General features: G+C 38.6%; 1 protein-coding gene across 1 annotated transcript in view; it reads left to right on the forward strand.

Moving 5' to 3' along the window:
- Positions 1 to 17,197, forward strand: part of col24a1 (collagen type XXIV alpha 1 chain) — a 111,615-nt gene extending 94,418 nt beyond the window's left edge. Inside the window, exons 50-60 of the mRNA XM_084428463.1 lie at positions 1,067 to 1,120; positions 1,995 to 2,057; positions 2,131 to 2,184; positions 2,705 to 2,740; positions 3,466 to 3,501; positions 4,003 to 4,029; positions 5,080 to 5,139; positions 6,487 to 6,655; positions 10,798 to 10,907; positions 12,036 to 12,242; positions 15,453 to 17,197. Coding sequence (XP_084284589.1) covers positions 1,067 to 1,120; positions 1,995 to 2,057; positions 2,131 to 2,184; positions 2,705 to 2,740; positions 3,466 to 3,501; positions 4,003 to 4,029; positions 5,080 to 5,139; positions 6,487 to 6,655; positions 10,798 to 10,907; positions 12,036 to 12,242; positions 15,453 to 15,599 — 963 coding nt within the window. The 3' untranslated portion in view covers positions 15,600 to 17,197. The remainder of the gene's footprint in view (positions 1 to 1,066; positions 1,121 to 1,994; positions 2,058 to 2,130; positions 2,185 to 2,704; positions 2,741 to 3,465; positions 3,502 to 4,002; positions 4,030 to 5,079; positions 5,140 to 6,486; positions 6,656 to 10,797; positions 10,908 to 12,035; positions 12,243 to 15,452) is intronic.
- The last annotated feature ends 3,037 nt before the right edge of the window (positions 17,198 to 20,234 follow it).

Consider the following 20,234-nt stretch of genomic DNA (forward strand, 5'->3'; position numbering starts at 1 on the left):
AAGATGGCCGCCGCCATTCCAGAGCCTCGTCCCAAGATGGCCGCCGCTGTTCCAGAGCCTCGTTCCAAGATAGAGGCTCTGGAATGCAAGATAGCCCTCTGCCAAGATGGCCGCCGCCGCGCCCGAGCCTCCAGCCAAGATGGTCGCCGCCACGCCCTAATCTCCAGTCTCCGTCCCCTTCCAGTATCTAGAAATGGCTCCTCTCCCCATACAGCGTCCAGTCATTCGGGGGGGCATGAACTGCCAGTAATGTTTTGAGGTTGTTTTTGTCCTGCTTTTCTGTTCAGTTTTTTTGAGTTTGTAGAGTGAGTTTCTTTGTTAATCTTCTAGTGTGTAATCAGTTCTCTGTTCCCTACCTGTTTGTCTCCTTGGTCACAAATTAATTAGGTTCCTTGTTTCAGGTGTGTCATTGGTTCCTCTTGTTTTCCTGTGTATTTAAGCCCTGTGTTGTCCTGTTCAGTTGTCTGTCGTCGTTAATGTTGAGCTGGTTGTTCTGTCCTGGTTCTTATTCTCCTGAGCGTTTCTGTAAGTTTAAGTTTATCGTTAATAAAGTCTGCTGCAGAGAAATCCTGTTTCCTCGTTGTTGCAACCAAAAACTGATATCAAGGGATTTATTTATTTATTTATTTAAAAAAAGTTATTGTCCTTGATTGGGATTATCATCAATCCTGGTCTTGCTTGGACTGAATGTCGGCGGGTTCTTATGTAAGGGGATCGTTGGCTAAACACGGGACAAACCAGCTATTCCGCTCTCTTACGTAACTCTGGAAAACACAATAAAGCTTGAACTCCCAGCGTACAGAGGGGGAATATCGCCTTACAGGCTGCGTGTGAATAAACGTGTCGAGGGATTGTGGATGTTGACATATTAAAATTGTGTCCTCTTGAAGACGGACGTAATTCAGAAATCCTGTCAGAAATCCAGGCGGATAAATGACCGGATCTGCTGGGAATGAACAGGCCACAGTGAGTCTGGGAATAGCATGATGATGTCCCAGTCTGGATCGTGATCCTCTTTCCTGATTGGCTGCTGTGAGCTGTCAGTCATGTGTGTTGTTTCCCGCAGGGTGAGGTGGGAGATTCTGGCGTGCTGGGACTCCAAGGTTTTCCGGGACCCAAGGTTAGTATTCAGTTAAACCACATTAAACTACAGACACACACCAGCGCTTGATCAGTGAGAGGAGTGAGAACGAGAGTCACACACACATGAGATGAACAGTTCAGACTGATGACTGTACAAGACTACTGTGAAATCAGATCGACTACAGCGATTATATGTGTTTTAAATATATATATATGTATGTGTGTGTGTGTGTGTGTGTGTGTGTGAGTGATGAGCGTGTGTGTGTGTGTGTGAGTGAGTGAGTGAGTGAGTGAGTGAGTGAGTGAGCGTGTGAGCGTGTGTGTGAGCGAGTGAGTGTGTGTGTGTGTGTGTGTGTGTGTGTGAGTGTGTGTGTGTGTGTGTGTGTGAGTGAGTGAGTGAGTGTGTGAGTGAGTGAGTGAGTGAGTGAGTGTGTGTGTGTGTGAGTGAGTGTGTGTGTGTGTGTGTGTGTGTGTGTGAGTGAGTGAGTGAGTGAGTGAGTGAGTGTGTGAGTGAGTGAGTGAGTGAGTGAGTGAGTGTGTGTGTGTGTGAGTGAGTGAGTGTGTGAGTGAGTGAGTGAGTGAGTGAGTGAGTGAGTGTGTGTGTGTGTGTGTGTGTGTGTGTGTGTGTGAGTGAGTGTGTGAGTGAGTGAGTGTGTGTGTGTGTGTGTGTGTGTGTGAGTGAGTGAGTGAGTGTGTGAGTGAGTGAGTGAGTGAGTGAGTGAGTGAGTGAGTGAGTGAGAGAGAGTGTGTGAGAAGTATGTGTGTTTGTTCCGTTAAGTTTAAGTTGTTCATATTTCAATATTCTTATTTATTTTTTTGCAACTTTATTTCAATTAAATGTTTTTACTAGTTTCAGTTTTACTTAACATCTAAAAAATTGTTTTTTTTTAACGTGTGTGTGTGTTTTTCAGGGTCCAAACGGAGACTTCGGGTTCACCGGGATTCCTGGACCCAAAGGGCCGACCGGTGTTCTGGTGCGTCTCGTCTCGTCTCATAATGAAATAAACGTGTCTTCTCATCTAACGCATGTGTTGGTGTTTGTTTCAGGGTTTCTCTGGTCCTGTCGGTCCGCTGGGAATGATCGGTCCGGTGGGAAAGCCTGTAAGTACTCCGATGAAATATGAAATATGACTGAGTTTGGCATGAGTGTTAATCATACATGCCAATCTAAATGTCATAATCATTTGTTAACAAACAAGTATGCATTACTTCAAAGAGCTCATTGTTTCTGCATTCAATTATTACATTCTTTAATTTTTTAAAGAATTTAATTTTTTTTTATATGTACATTTCTGAAATAAATAACTTAGACAGTTTCCTCTGATAACAGATCTCTCTAAATTGTAATGTGGACTTTTTAATGAAATTTCAAGTGACCGATAACATCTAAATTTTTCAATTGGCCCAAGTGAAATTCTGTAAATTATAAAATTAAATGTACAGAATTTCACTTGGGCCAACTGAAAAATTTAGATGTTATCGGTCACTTGAAATTTTTGATTTGGGAGGGTTAGAATTTTTTTACAGTGTTGAAATGATGTGTGTTGTGAAAAGCGCTATACAAATAAATGTGAATTGATTGAATTGCATACATGATAAATGGTGTTTTGCTGGTTCTCAGGGTGCCAGAGGGCCTAAAGGAAGCCGTGGAGAGATGGTAAGATACGATCGCATATATCACAGCACTGTTTATTCTAATGCCAGATCACAAATCAGGATCTTTCCGCTCATTTAATGAAATATCTGCATGTTCAGACGGACAGTTGTGTAACAGTTGTGCAACAGCCTCCAGAACACTAGTGAGGGCGCCAGCGCTCCATCACACACACACACTAACACACACAGATAAGCTGGAGCTGCTCATACATATAATGTGCTTATTTATCATGACATATTATTTTTAGTGCTTGGCAACGATTAATCCAACATCCAAAATAAAAGTTTGTGTTTACATAATATACGTGTGTTTACTGTGTATAATTATTTTGTATATATAAATGCACACACATATGCATGTATGTATTTAAGAAATATTTGCATGTAAATACATTACTCATAATTTATATTATATATAAATATAATTTTTTCTTAAATACATACATGTACATGTGTGTGCATTTATATATACAAAATAATTGTATACGCACATATATATTATGTTTTATTTTGGATGTGTTTAATCATCGTTTCCCATCACTAATTATTTTATCAAGTCATAATATGAAACTGACTAATCATAAGGCTTCGGACTCAGATGATTACTGATCTGAACGAGTGCCTGAAAGTCTGTGGGTTTAAACTCCAGAACGGTTGATTTCATAATTCAGACTAAAGCTCTAGTTAAATAATTTGCTTGTAATGTGTGTGTGTTTCTTTGCACAGGGGCCTCAGGGGCCGCAGGGCCGTCCAGGGCCACAGGTACATCACACTCATGATTGTTTATTCATAACATAATGTCATAAGTAAGGTTGGGTATCGTTTTATTTTTAACTATTCTGATTCCAATTTAGATTCTGCTTATCGATTCCTAAATTCGATTCCAATAAGGTAAACATTTAGTCTTATTGCAAAACATGTAATTGTATCTGAATATCATGAACATAACAACAGGCTAAAGAACACTTACACAGGGAGCGTTTGCCCGGGGTTTAAAAACACCACAGAAGAACAACTAGCAGAACTAATATAAACTATTAAAGACAAGTAAACAATATACTGATGCACATGAACACAGAAAACAGAGTCTCTCGCTCGATTGATTTAAAGTCATATTGAAAGGAATCGATAAGAGGAATCAAAATTTTAATTTTAAACCAAGTGTCCGATTCCTGACCTTATCTTAGTCATAAGATATGAATGTTATGTATGTTTATGTAATCTAAGGGGATTGTGAGACTAATTTTCTGTGGTTTTTGGCAGGGACCTCCAGGTTCGCCCGGCCCATCGGTAAGTCATGTGACTGTGTAATTGTGCACTAGCTCAACATTACATGCATTTATTTAGACACTTTTATCCAATGGTTTAAAATAAAAAATGATGTTCTTTTGTCTTGATAGTATTTCTGTCTGGTTTTCCAGTACAAATATCTAAACAATCTTAAATCTAAATATATTTACTTGAGAAGCAAAATGACTTAATTAGCATATTTGCATAATGCCAGTCTATAGTCTTGATTGGTTGACCAGCTCTTAGCTCCGCCCTCAAACACTGTAGTTTATCTGAGACTGGAAGAGTTTGGTTCGTGTTGTTCATGTCGAGAAGATGCTGTTTTCTGCTGACAAAGCAAATCCACTTTGATGAGATTGATACGGTAAAACCCACGCCATCGTTACTGTTCGTATCACTGAGATCAAGAGCTGAGATTCAGATATGATAATGAGCGTTTGGTTTCTGACCAATCAGAGCAGAGCAGCTCTCAGAGAGGCGGGGTTTAGAGAGACTGAATCTTCAAATGAAGCGTTTCAGACACTGAGAGGAAAGAGCTGATGCTGCAGTGGAGATTATGAGAAAATTAAAGTATATTTTGACCTTTTATGAATGTAAATCTGTTGTCGGAGAAAGCAATACAAAATTAGAAACCTTTAATAATAGCATAATGGGGCACTTTAATTCAAACAGAAAGCAAGTTTATTTTTCTGACCCCATTGACAGATATTTTTCTCGTTTTAATGGCAAAGTCAGTTGATTTTGATGCAGTTTAACAGAGATTTCCCTTCTCAAGTGAATGCATGTTGATTTAAAAAATGTTAGATACTTGTACAAAAATACAGAGGAAGAGCATGATTCCGTGTGAAGGTTCACATTTGATCGATTCATGCATTCTCTGGGAATCGAACCCATGACCTTGGTGTCGCAAGCACCGACTGTTTAAACCACATCCATCTAATCTTATCTGAACTCTGTAGTCTTCAAGAACACACACACTACTGGAACAGAACTGACGTTAGGTTGTTTGTTTGACTTCTGTGTGATTCTCATAGTTTTCTCGTCCCACAGAGACGCATTAATATGAACGTCCAAGAGCTGATGGAGTCCAATGATCATCTTCAGCTGGAGGTGAAGATCTGAGATCGCTTTCTGGAGTTTAACTGATGAAAAACTAGACTCTGATTTCTGATTGATGGATGAGTGGATGCATGGGCGTCGGAACCATTGTATATGGGTGGGACAAGACCCACCCACTTTTTAAGACCAATGATATTGGACTCACTTATTTTTACCGTCTCTGATTCAGCGCATTTCTCTTTTCATAGCGCCGTCAGTCAAATCCATTCCACTTGAGGAATTCCCTAATAGATTAAACTCCATTTCCGTTGAATCGCTACATTATATTTCTCAACGAGCCGCAACTGACGAAAGTAACCGCCCGTTGTACCCTTCCAGTCAAATATTGCATTGCAAACATCAATAACAGCTTTAAGTTGTCATTGCTGGCAAATGACCATGGTTTTAGCGGGATAATCCACGGATAGCTGTGCATTTAATGCACGACGTGGAGGCAAAGAACCGCCCGATGTGAAGTGGAGTTTAGTTTACTTGTTTTAATTAAAAGGCGCCAGAATACATGAAATCGTATTTAACAGTTACTCCAGTAAACATTTTTTTCTGGGGGAGGACTCACCCACTTTTTTTTTCTTCCGACGCCCATGAGTGGATGGATGGATGGATGGATGGATGGATGGATGGATTGATGGATTGATAGATGGGTGGATGGATGAGTGAATGGATGTATGGACTGATTGATGGATGGATGGATTGATAGATGGGTGGATGGATGGATGGATGGATGGACTGATTGATGGATGAGTGGATGGATGGATGGATGGATTAATGGATTGATAGATGGATTGATAGATGGGTGGATGGATGAGTGAATGGATGGATGGACTGATTGATGGATGAGTGGATGGATGGATTGATGAGTGGATGGATGGATGGATGGATTGATAGATGAGTGGATGGGTGGATGGATGAGTGGATGGATGGATGGATGGATGAGTGGATGAATGGATGGATGGATTGATAGATGGGTGGATAAATGAGTGAATAAATGGATGGATGGATGAGTGGATGGATGGATGGATGGATGGATTGATAGATGGATTGATTGATTGATTGATTGATTGATTGATTGATGGATGGATGGATGGGTAGATAGATGGTAATATGCTGATTAGAATTATGTAAAATATGATTCTAAACATTTGACTGGTAGTGTATTAATAACTGTGGACTAATTTAAATACTTATATGTAGGGATGCACCGATGTATCGGCCGGTAAAAGCTATTATTTTCACTATGGACTGATAGTTTAAAAACAGCCGATGATCAGCTGATTATCTCCTGTCACTCAGAGCGCTGAATAACGACTCTGACTCTGACGTCTCGGTTCTTCTCCTCAGAGTTTCCAGAACACAGACTCGTCTCCGTCTGAGCAGAACGCTGAGATCTTGCGAACGCTGAAGTATCTGAGCGGCGTCGTGGACAGCATGAAAACACCACTGGGATCGAGAGAAAACCCTGCGCGCTTCTGCAAGGACTTACTCGACTGCCAGAGCCAGAGGAGCGACGGTGAGAGCCAGTCGTTTGTCTGATTCACCTCAGCTTCTGATCACACATGAGTGTCGAGGTTCTGTCGTCACGGGCGTCGGGTTTAAGAGTTTGAAGATGGTTTAGGTGTATTTAAGGGCCCTTTCACCCCTACCTAGTTTGGTCCGGATTTTCTGACTTTTCAGTTTGATCCGAATCAAAATTACAGGTGTGAAACCTCCCCCGGACCGCGGTCTGTTTGGTCCGACAAAAAGAGCTAGTCTCAGTCCGGATCAAACTGAACACAGGTTTGGTTCCTTTCTAGTTTGAACGCATTTTCTGTACGGTTCGGACTTCAGACCATTTACAGGAAGTTCCGGATGTTCCCCCAGGATTGCTTGCTCTTCTCCTCCTTTCCTGCTGGCGACGATCAATTGTTCGCACAACGAGGACGTTGATTTGGCGAATGTGAACTAGCCTCGAGTATAGCTGGTGCTGCAGGAAGTAATGCCGTAATAATAAGAGTATAGTGGCAACAATATGCGTCTGTTCATTCATTCGAGTCAAAGTTTCCCGCCGAACTGACAACACGCTGACGTCAGACGCACGTCTATTTACAAACCAGTCAATAGTGGATGCAAAAACTCCCATTTATTGCAAAAAAGTTTTTCCGCTCGCATGAGGAGGTTTTTCAGGCAATTCGAAAAAGGAATATTTTGCAAAACTGCAATGGAAACAGTGTTTGCACATTTACAGGTCACCTGACGTAGATGACGCGGTGTGTTTGGACAGAAGACGAGACAGAGCTCTTTATTAAATTCATAAAAGACAAAAGAATTACAGGAATAATGGATTCTAAACCTCAAAGTGTAGCAGTTCGCTGGACGCACCACAGGATCAGCCCAAATAGAGAAACACCAGCAATGCCTTTTCGCTTTTGTGTATTTACTGCAAGCATAAAATGGGACAGTGTTACATGCATCTGTTCTGGATCGACAATCAGCATGTTTTGTTTTGATTTCGTCGTAATCTCTATTTAATATGCTCTAAGACCTTGTTTGAGTTGTCCATTAACAGAGACACATACCTCTCTTCAGAGTGCTTCCCGCCAACTGAAGAGTGCAACACGTGAGGAATACACCATTGGTTGAAGAAGGGGGGGTTTATACCAAATCAGTAACACAAAAGAACAAAACACATCTTTCTAGTCAAACTCATACAGGCAGTAGTGCAATTATAACGTTCGATAAGCACAAAAACTAAATGTTGGGTAAACAATTACAATTTCCATACTGTGTCAAATTAATATTCCAACCTTCCCCACCTTAATGAAATATGGATCATCTCTCAATATCATGCTCAATCTCTCTCTGCACTTGATTGAGAAGCAACTCATCTATTTAACAAAGTTTGATGAATTATAAATTTTCCACACTATTACAAAAGAAATGCCACAATCCAGACCTCGAAGCAGAACTGAGGGAGAAACACCCAGAAACTCCTCATATGTGCCGCTCACAGTAATAGTATAAGGGTCTTACCTTACCATTAATGCTTGGATAACACGCCTACGTTTCCTTCCATTAATAATAATAATGTCTAGTGCGGTACGTGGCTGTGATCATGGGCGTCAGTTTGGTTTGAGATGTGCTGGGGACAGAGACGCATTCGGAAGTGCATTTTCAGAAGTGCTGGGTACAATGACGCATTCATTATTTTCTCTCTTTCGCGCAGGTTATGTTTTGAAAGACGATGTCCTGTAGCTCAGGCACGGCCCCACTTTTCAACAGGCCCACCCAAAAAAAAAAAAAAAAAAAAAAAACTTTTACTATATTCTAATTTTGTCAATAATTATAAAAAAATTGCCAATAAGCTCATAATTTGTGCTAAAATAGTGTTTAGTTTTAAAAACCATTTTAAAAAGCTGGTTATATTTTGATGTTTCTGCGCAAGTCCAGCAGACAGTGAGGTTCAGGTTTGTTCCGATCAGAGCTCGTGAGTGGAGAGCGCATTTCTGAACATTCCGCTCCGCTCGCTCATTCCGCAGGGTCGCTCGCTCAACCCAGATGTCCTGTTGCCTGGTTCGAAAATATGTGGAATAAGGGCCTCTTCCGACTAAAAGTTTTTTTCCTAGTCGACTAGTAGGCTAGTTGTTCATTTAAGTCATTCGTGGACAAATCGCCCCTTTATATTAATTTAATTACTTATATAGCCTACAGGATAATGAGCTTACGTAATATAGCCGCACTCAAGCGCACGACCGCACGCATAAAGCTTGCCACAAAGAACCGGTAAAAGTAATGATTATGACTGCGTCTAAATGTGTCTAAATATGCTGTGAATGTGAATGTGCATTATACGCTGAGTTTCGGTTCATTTATGAGACGAACTCCAGTTCACTCGCCGGTGCCTCCAATGTCGTGATTATCTGCTATAGGCCTATTTACTTCTTATTTATTAAATCCAGGCAATTGGTTCATGAAACATTGATTAAAATTAAGATATAATTAATACAAAACGAAATTCACAGGCAGCTGTTCTGTTTGAGGTCTCTGTGAAAGTTTTAAAGCAGCCTTTTAGTGCCGCTTTCAGAGCGCTCACGTCCGTAACCGAGAACTGACACCTTGTTTTTTCCCTCATAAATGCGAACACGAAAAATAAAATGAATATTATAATGTTTTTTTGTTGGGTCAGACAATGATTACCAAATTTCTCTCTCATATTGCTCCTCACAACCACTGAAAATGGTCCAAAAAATCGAACCAAAAGTCAAATTAATATGGACGGAAGTTAAAAGTGGTGGGTACAAAATGACTCATGACGAAATCTGGTGGGTACGCGTCCCCCCCGTCCCCCCCGAAATCGACGCCTATGGCTGTGATATATATAAACCTACCAACGTCCGTTGCCATGATTTTTGGAATGACTTATCGCGAGAGGAAAAAAATTACGTTTTACTCCCATAACATCGGTTAATGGAAACGCCGTCATTTCGCAATAGTTTTTTGTCGATATTTAGAAAAAATCGCAAAAGTTTTGCGCAAATCTTTAATGGAAAGATTTGGTCTAATATCAAGATGCAGCCCACAGAGATGATGACGACAGGACGCAAGTACGTAATGTAAAGTTCTTTAGTGCGCTCGCATAATTGCAATGTGAAACCAATCCAAAACTAACAATGTATAAAATGAATCAAAACATGAACTTTGGTTCGGATCTTGGTGCGGACTTTCAAGAGTCTGTGGGTCTTTTATCTGTGAGTAGCTATTTTGCATATTCTGTATTAATAGCTATTTGTGTTTATTATAGTTTAATATTTTATTGTTTGTGCAGCACTATAGTCTACATTGTTGTAACTTGATCAAAAATACAGCAATATTGTGAAATATTCTTGTAATTTAAAAGAACTGTTCTCTATGTGAATATACAGTAAAGTGTAATTTATTCCTGTGATCAAAGCTGAATTTTCAGCATCATTACTCCAGTCTTCAGTGTCACATGATCCTTCACAAATCATTCTAATATGATGATTAGAATTATGTAAAATCTGATTCCAAACATTTGACTGGTAGTGTATTAATAATTCTGAACTTATTTAAATACTTAGAGTAGAAAAATAGAAAAAATAAAACAAATAAATAGAGATGCACAGATAAAAGACATTATTTTCACTATCGGCAGATTGCTTAAAAACAGCAGATGATCAGGACAGATTATATCCTGTCAATCAAAAACGTGTCACACTGACACTCATCCTGTGTGTGAAGACAATCTCTCGTGTTGAATTTAGGGCAAGTTTACACAACAATAAGGCTTTAAGAGTTAAAAAACAGCGACGTTAATGCAGGCTTTATTTGCCCTGTGGATCACCTGTAGTTCAGGGTTGCCAGAGCAGCAGTTTTTCCCACATCAAACATTATTTGTAGTGTCTCCCGTCCAATAATCACGAAGAGCTTTGAGCTATTTATTACTTCTGATAAGAAACAAAGTCTCAGCTTTCAATTTCTATACATTTTAATAAAATTCAAACAATAAATGGCGTTTTGAAGCTCTTAAATGTGATGTGACAGTTCCCTGTATAATTTGCAGCATTATTTGGAATGACTGCATTAAATCGCCAACTGTGTTTTGTTGTGTGTGTGTGTGTGTGTGTGTGTGTGTGTGTGTGTGTGTGTGTTGATCAGGACTGTTCTGGGTGGATCCGAATCTGGGCTGCACGTCTGACTCCATCCAGGTGTTCTGTAACTTCAGCTCAGGCGGACAGACCTGTGTGAACCCCGTCTCCACTGAGAAGGTACTGTCATATCTACTCAAATCTGATATTAAAATAACACTGATAAGGTACTGACATATCTACTCAAATCTGATATTAAAATAACACTGATAAGGTACTGCCATATCTACTCAAATATGATATTAAAATAACACTGATAAGGTACTGCCATATCTACTCAAATATGATATTAAAATAACACTGATAAGGTACTGTCATATCTACTCAAATCTGATATTAAAATAACACTGATAAGGTACTGCCATATCTACTCAAATATGATATTAAAATAACACTGATAAGAATCAATTAACTTCTAGTGCTGTTTTATTTTTGTTAAATGAAATGTGTATTTTGCAAAACACATTTTACTCTGAAACTGTGAGAAAATCAAGGCCATAAATCTAAACAAGTCGTGATCCAAATTTGAGGGTTTTTTAGTTTTATTTCAAGGTTGATATCTCATAAATGATCTCTCAGTGTTCAGTGTTCGGCTGCAGTACCAAACGCTTCCACTAGAGGAAATTCGTCTCATTCATTTCCAGTGCGCTCATTTTTACCCGCGAGAAACACAAGTGTGACTATTTATTTCAGGACCATTTCATCTTTTTGAATCACGTCCATGATTTTATTTTGTGTGTGTTCATATACCAAGTTTCTTACCATTAAGATGAAATAAAAAATCCGGGAAAAAAAACCCAAAACGTAAAATTTTTAAGGCAACCAGAGGGTTAAAATACATTTATTTTGAACTCACACTTTAATGCGGGTCATTTAATGACATTATTTCCATGAATCTCTGATTAAACTCACTGAGGTTTTACTGTAAAAGCTCGAAAAGAATGTTTCCGCATCTGAATCTGAACATGACTGTGCGCAAGTGTTTTATTTCTCTCTCTTCATACACTTACGGACAAAATCAAGCAAAGTTTCCTCATTATCTAAACACTGAGAAGCGTTTGATGCAACTCAATCTCGTATTTCCTCGGAAAGGACAATCTGATTTTAATTTAAAGCTGGTTTTCCTGTAAGCCGGATCATTTGTCAGCTGAAACCGTAAACACACAGTTGCCAGAACGCAGAATGCTGATTACATAAACACTGAGACGCTGGTGTGTGTTTCCGACGTGACCCTGTTTGTCTTCACAGGCCGTGTTTGATGTGGGGAAAGTCCAGATGAAGTTCTTACACTTGTTGAGTGTGACAGTCACTCAGAGCGTTTCTCTCCACTGCTTCAACGACCCGGCGTATCCTGACGTCCACGCGCCGAGGGCTTTGCGTTTCCGAGGCTGGAACGGTCAGGAGTTCGAGGAGAACTCGCCTCTGAGTCCTCAAGTGCTTCTGGACAACTGTGAGGTGATGTGAATCTGGATTAAACACCCACTCTAATGTGAATCAGGACCGGGTTTAGTCTACACGTGACGTGATAGAATTAATCTATTCATATATTCTTTAATATCATTTCTCTCAGCACTCTGCCTTCCATCACATTCACACAAAACGAAACTTCCCGGCGTGAGGCTGTTGTTAACCTCGCTAATGCCAAGCAGGGCCGGCTCTAGCCCTTTGGTTGCCCTAGGCAAGATTGAGTTTTTGTGCCCCCCCCCCCCTCCCCCCGCTCTTCCCCCGCTCTTCCCGCTCTTTCCGCTCTTTATAAGAAAATAAGAAAATTGATAAGTGTCAAGCCTTTATTTGTTATAATTTTGATGATTATGGCTTACAGCTTATGAAAACCCCAAATTCAAAATCACAGAAAATTAGAATTGATATGAATTGATATGTCATAAGCTGTAAGCCATAACAAAGTCTTGAAATATCTCACTTTGCATGTAATGAGTCTATATAATATATTAGTTTCACCTTATAAGTTGAATAATTGAAATAAATGAACTTTTGCACGATATTCTAATTTTTCGAGTTTCACCTGTAGTCACTCCAACACTTCAACAAGCAAAATATTACTTAAATGATACACTCTAATAAATTGCACATACAAAAATGCTACAAAGAATGTTCATTGATGAACAAACAAAAATGCTCTAATAGTCACTCCAACACTTCAACAAGCAAATTATGACTTGAATAATCAACCGTAAATTGTTTATACACAAAATCTACAAAGAATGATCAAGGATATTTACCAAATTGGATTAATTTAAGCAAATTATGACCATTAAACTGGTTTAACTATACCTTCTACAAACAAATGTGCTATTATGGATAATGTATGTACCACTACAAAATTTAAATATTTAAGTTCTTTTAGTTCTATCTCAAATAATAAAATATTAACAGTTGTTTCTGCCATTTCTATTCACCTTCAAAGTAACTATAGCTAGCAAACTATAGCTTAGTGACAGCAATGAAACGTCCAATATTAGGTGAACTAAGTAAATTTATTTCATTGGACACCTTAATAGCTAAGATGAGAAGACTTACTCTATACTGAGCTTTATTTTTTATCTTCTTCCTTTCTCCGTTTTCGTCCCTGTGCACCAGAGACCGCTTCATTTTCGATCAACGCGCCAGCAGCTGAGCACTTCCCTAACGTAACGTAACGCAACCCTCCCGCCCCCCGCCAATCCAGAAATGGTCGACAAAAATCATAAATTCAATCTAATAATCAGGTTGACAAGTAATTAAACGTGTGGTTGAGGGGGCGCCCTTTGCCCTTTGATCATGTTTAATAAACATGTTTTATTTCGCGTTTCGTTCTAATTTTATGATTAATATGGGAAGTAGATAGGGCGACACTAGAGTGCGTCCGCGCCCCCAACACATTTGTCGCCCTAGGCAACCGCCTAGTTCGCCTATAGCAATCGCCGGCCCTGATGCCAAGCTGTATTTAATGCGAGTTTTTCAATTCTGGAATCAGATACTTGTTATATAATTAAAATTTCGATTCCTCTTATCGATTCCTTTGTGTGTATTTCAATATAACTTTAAAGCATTCAAGCGAGAGACTCTGTTTTCTGTGTTCATGTAATAAAACTACAGAAGACAAAGAGAAAGTTCACTTGTTCTTCACTGAATAACTTTTGTAACTATATTTGTAATGTATGTTTTATTGATAAAGTGCAGTTATTTTAGTTTCTGTACTTGAACACCTGAAAATCCTAAAACACTGTTTATTTCAATCGTATCTGTGTTCAGTTGTGTCTATTTGTTGCGACTGCTAATTTACTTGTTTACGAGTGTTTACTCGTCTTTAATAATGCTTGTTTATATTAGTTAGGCTAGGGTATTTTTGTATTTTTAAACCTTGTGTAAGTGTTCTTTAGCCTGTTGATTTCTGTTCATGATATTCAGCTACAATTACATGCACTAACACACAGGGCCCTCTCTCGCACCCAGCGCAATTGACTTTGTACACGACGCATGTTTCATTCCTATTCTGCACCCGACGCACAGCGGACTTTTCCCTCCACAGACGCACGTCGGTAAATTAGGGAATGAACTTGCGCTCCCGGGGGCGGTTCAGCGAAAAGAGGAGGCGTGTTCCGGCGCAAACGTTCCCTGGTGCTATTTTGCAGTTTCAGAAAACAATTCCACTGACCAGGAAAAAACCTCGTCTAAAGTCAGTGGCGCGTTATTCAGATGCTATTTTAAGGGCGCATGCTTGGCCATAATGTAGCGTGTGCACAACGCACACACACTTTGCTTCTCTCATCTACACACAGACGCAGCAGTTTTCATTTTTGCAAATCATACATTATTACAAGGAAAAATATTAACACATGAGGGAAATCATTGTGGTGTCCATGAAGATGTGAAAAATAGGCATAAATCTAGCTTACACATTTATACAAATTATGATACGCCTGTTTAACCGAAGCTAATTTGTGTGTGTTTCTCCATCCCCAATGTCACTTCTCTGTGTTTTACGGCCCTGAAGAGAACGTCGGTCTCCTCGGCTGTGAACCGCTCCTGGCGTGCGTCTGGCAAATCCGCCGTTATAATAGCAATCCGCCATGGAACAAGCACGCCTGCTCTTAAAGGGAATGTGAGATGTCGCTCTGATTGGTTTATTTCACGTTACGCCCAAACCACACCTATGAGTAATGAAGCTGCTTCAGACCAACACATTTTAGATTTGTGCCGAGACCCGCCCACAAAGTTACTTGCGTTTCGCGTTTGATACTTGCGTTTCAGATCGTTAAAATAGAACCCTAAATGTGAATGATATCTAAGATTGTTTTTGTTTACCTTATTGGAATCGAAATTAGGAATCGATAAGCAGAATCGAAATTAGGAATCGGAATCGTTAAAATTAAAACGATACCCAACCGTAAACGCAGTCACTCCTATCCGGTTGAAATGTACATACGAAATCACAGTTAGCTAAAAATGTATTAATTTAAACAATGTAATAATTAAAGGCAGAGCTGATAAAACTAATTTCTATCATCAAACTGCTACCCTTTTCATCGCTATCGTGAAGCGTTACCAACTTTTAATACACACTGATGCAGCTTATCTGTGTGTTTCTTGTTGGTTTTTTCTTGAGTGATTTATTTTTCCTTGGAAAATCTGATGATCGTGACGTTTTCCCGTTTCTCCCGACAGATCCGCGACGGCAGCTGGCATCAGTCCCGATTCCTGTTCCAAACGCAGGACACTCATCATCTTCCCATCGTGGACGTCCAAGGTCTCGTTCCCTCGAGTCCAGGAGACCAGCGGCACTTGGAAGTGGGTCCGGTCTGCTTTCTGTGAAACACTGAAGGACTCCGTCTCCGCACGGATCCGCCGGTGAACCGAGCGACTGAAGAACAAGCGAGACTGCTGTTGTGTTTCCTCTGTTGAGTCTCGGGTTCAGACTCTTTAGACAGCGCTCTACCTCCTTCACGTACAGGTGCTCGTGTTCAGGCGCATCGAGCCACAAACAAACTCTACGCAAGTACGCCAGCGCAAACTCCCGCTTCAATGCAGTCAAATTAGACCAGTCTACGCTTTTCTGTAACTGAGTTTAAAACAGTTTTAAAGAAAGAAAATGTGATGACTCACTGTTACGACTACAAGTTTGAAGACAAATCTTGCTGAGCAAGTTAGTTAAAGAACACTCGTTATGTTTCCATCCACATGTTCTAATGCAAATTTTGGGATGGATGGAAATGCCATTAAAATGTGCATTGAAAAAAAACTTTACAACAAGATTTCATTGGTAACATTAGTTGTATGTATTAACTAACAGTACCTAACAATGAGCAATACATTTGTTACAGTGTTTATTAATCTTTGTTAATGTTAGTTGATAAAAATCCAGCTGTTCATTGTTTGTTCATGCTAGTTCACAGTGCATTAACTAATGTTAACAAATACAACCTTTGATTTTAATAACGTATTAATAAATGTTGAAATTAATATTAACTAAGATTAATAAATGCTGTAGAAGTATTCATTCTTAGTTCATGTTAACTAATTGTAAAGTGTTTCATTTAACATTGTTAAGATGAATAACAATAACCGATCATTCTACAGTATTTATCATATAAATATCATATACTGACACATTTGTAAGATCGAGAGTTGCTTCTGTTAATATTAGTTAATGCACTGTAAACATTAACAAAGTATAATTGATACTGTAAAAGCAGTTTATTCAGTGTGAGTTCAGGTTAGCATCAACTAATGTTAATAAATGAGACTTTATTGTAAAGTGCTACAAGAAAACGTTACGCTCAGATTCTTTGATAAGAAAACATGCGCATAAACTATGATGGAAACACATTTACCGAGACTTTTTATTCTTTTATTACTGATATGTTGCGGCAGTTTCCCTGGAAGTGACGATTTTGTTCTCGTGAACTCATGCGAGGGAAGCGCTGCTTTATTTAGCGATTTCAATAGTTGTGTTTTATCGAAATTGTTTCCGCCACAGAATAAAACATTTTAAAAGATAATTGCGACTTTTTATCTCACAATTGTGAAAAAATTCAGTATTTCTAGTTTATTTCTCATAATTGCAAGTTTATATCTCGCAATTCTGACTTAATATCTCTCAATTTTGACTTTATATCTCAAAATTCTGACTTTATATCTCGCAATTCTGACTTTATATCACACAATTCTGACTTTATATCTCACAATTCTGACTTTATATCACGCAATTCTGACTTTATATCACACAATTCTGACTTTATATCTCACAATTCTGACTTTATATCTCGCAATTCTGACTTTATATCACACAATTCTGACTTTATATCTCACAATTCTGACTTTATATCTCACAATTCTGACTTTATATCACGCAATTCTGACTTTATATCACACAATTCTGACTTTATATCTCAAAATTCTGACTTTATATCTCGCAATTCTGACTTTATATCACACAATTCTGACTTTATATCTCACAATTCTGACTTTATATCTCGCAATTCTGACTTTATATCTCGCAATTCTGACTTTATATCTCGCAATTCTGACTTTATAACTCGCAATTCTGACTTTATATCACGCAATTCTGACTTAATATCTCGCAATTCTGACTTTATATCTTGCAATTCTGACTTTATATCACACAATTCTGACTTTATATCTCACAATTCTGACTTTATATCTCGCAATTCTGACTTTATATCACACAATTCTGACTTTATATCTCACAATTCTGACTTTATATCACGCAATTCTGACTTTATATCTCGAAATTCTGACTTTATATCTCACAATTCTGACTTTATATCACGCAATTCTGACTTTATATCTCACAATTCTGACTTTATATCTCGCAATTCTGACTTAATATCTCGAAATTCTGACTTTATATCTCGCAATTCTGACTTTATATCTCACAATTCTGACTTAATATCTCGCAATTCTGACTTTATATCACGCAATTCTGACTTTATATCTCACAATTCTGACTTTATATCTCGCAATTCTGACTTAATATCTCGAAATTCTGACTTTATATCTCGCAATTCTGACTTTATTTCTCACAATTCTGACTTAATATCTCGAAATTCTGACTTTATATCACGCAATTCTGACTTAATATCTCACAATTCTGACTTTATATCACGCAATTCTGACTTTATATCTCACAATTCTGACTTTATATCACGCAATTCTGACTTAATATCTCTCAATTCTGACTTAATATCTCGCAATTCTGACTTAATATCTCGAAATTCTGACTTTATATCACGCAATTCTGACTTTATATCTCACAATTCTGACTTTATATCTCACAATTCTGACTTTATATCACACAATTCTGACTTAATATCTCGCAATTCTGACTTAATATCTCACAATTCTGACTTAATATCTCACAATTCTGACTATATCTCACAATTCTGACTTTATATCTCACAATTCTGACTTTATATCTCACAATTCTGACTTTATATCTCGCAATTCTGACTTTATATCTCGCAATTCTGACTTTATATCTCACAATTCTGACTTAATATCTCACAATTCTGACTATATCTCACAATTCTGACTTAATATCTCACAATTCTGACTATATCTCACTATTCTGACTTTATATCTCACAATTCTGACTTTATATCTCACAATTCTGACTTTATATCTCACAATTCTGACTTTATATCTCACAATTCTGACTTCCGTTCAGATGCTGGTGTTCGGGAACACACTTGTGTGTGTGAGATGCTTCTGGAGGGAATTAAACCAAATCATTCTGATCACACACTTCGACTCCGGCGTTTCAGAAACACCAAACCAACATCTGAGATGCTGCGACGCCATTGGTCTGCTGGTTACTCCAGTTATCCAATCACAGCCTCCGCTGAGGGACACCCAGGGATTTATTATGAAAATGTGTTTCCATCACAGTTTATCAGATAAAAAAAAATCTATTTTGAAATTTAACAAGAATTTATGCGTATTTTTGCAATTCCATCCAGTGTTTTTTTATGCGATATCACAAAATGCGCATTAAAAATCGGCGGATGGAAGTATAGCTATTGTTTTAGCTACAGACAGTGGCATTTGAAGGAATCACTTTGAGCGCCACAGAAACACAATGTGACGTATGTTCATCGATCAGTCAATCATTGGTGTCTGTGTATTTGTGTACAGTGTGTTTCTGGCCGTAAGGTGTTCGTTTGTGCTGGCTTCTTCTGTTGTACTTTTGCGTGTACTTTAGTCATTTCGATCAGAACAAACCTAATTTATATGAACAGTGTGTTGATAAGTTATGTTATACTTTGGCTTAATATACTTTATAAGTTAAGGAGAACGTCGTTCATGACCCTTAAAGAGACGACGCAAGTATCAGACTGATGAAAACAGTAACGAGGATACTTGATGGAAGTTTTTGTCAGCGAATGGTTATTTGAAATCATTTTAAATATTTCAAATATGTGAATTTACATGCTTTACAAAAACTTACATTCGTGACATCTCTAAGGTCCTAACCAGACGCGATGCAATGAGATTCTAGCAATGCAACTAAGAGATATGACAAAATCAATCACATCAAACCACAGCCAATCAGAAGAGAGTGTGGGCGGAGTCTCTCTGCAAGCGCACTGCACTCGCAACCAAATCAGTCCAAAATCTCAGCCAATCAGAAGAGAGTGTGGGCGGAGTCTCTCTGCAAGCGCACTGCACTCGCTACCAAATCAGTCCAAAATCACAGCCAATCAGAAGAAAGTGTGGGCGGAGTCTCTCTGCAAGCGCACTGCACTCACAACCAAATGAATCCAAAATCTCAGCCAATCAGAAGAGAGTGTGGGCGGAGTCTCTCTGCAAGCGCACTGCACTCACAACCAAATCAGTCCAAAATCACAGCCAATCAGAAGAGAGTGTGGGCGGAGTCTCTCTGCAAGCATACTGCACTCACAACCAAATGAATCCAAAATCTCAGCCAATCAGAAGAGAGTGTGGGCGGAGTCTCTCTGCAAGACGTGTCGCGTCTGGTTAGGACACGGTGTCAGGGTCGACTTCTCCGTGGTGCTGCAGTATTCAGCGTTAGCAAAGAGTTAGTCATTTTTTATTTTTCCATTATGTATATTTGGACATTATATGTTTGTTTATTTATGTTATCTTTTTATTTCTCCAAAAAATACTGTACTCCAATAAATTATGATATCTCTCAGAGATCTATCTGGTCACTTGCCATTTAGTTCGAAATCTTATTTATGTCAAATTTGTATTTGTATATAAACACAAATCGGGAGTATATGTTGTGTTCTGGCAGCTGCGATTGGCCAGATTCAGATCACGTGATCACACACAGGAAGTGTAACACCTGTTAACTTATGATTACAGTATCGAAACGGTCACTAAATGTGCCTACAGAAACAAAACAAAGACGAAAAATGTAAATATTTAATATTTTGACATTAAATAAAAATGTATGATTTAATC

The sequence above is a fragment of the Rutilus rutilus genome (assembly GCF_951802725.1).
Source record: "Rutilus rutilus genome assembly, chromosome: 13".
NCBI lineage: Eukaryota > Metazoa > Chordata > Actinopteri > Cypriniformes > Leuciscidae > Rutilus > Rutilus rutilus.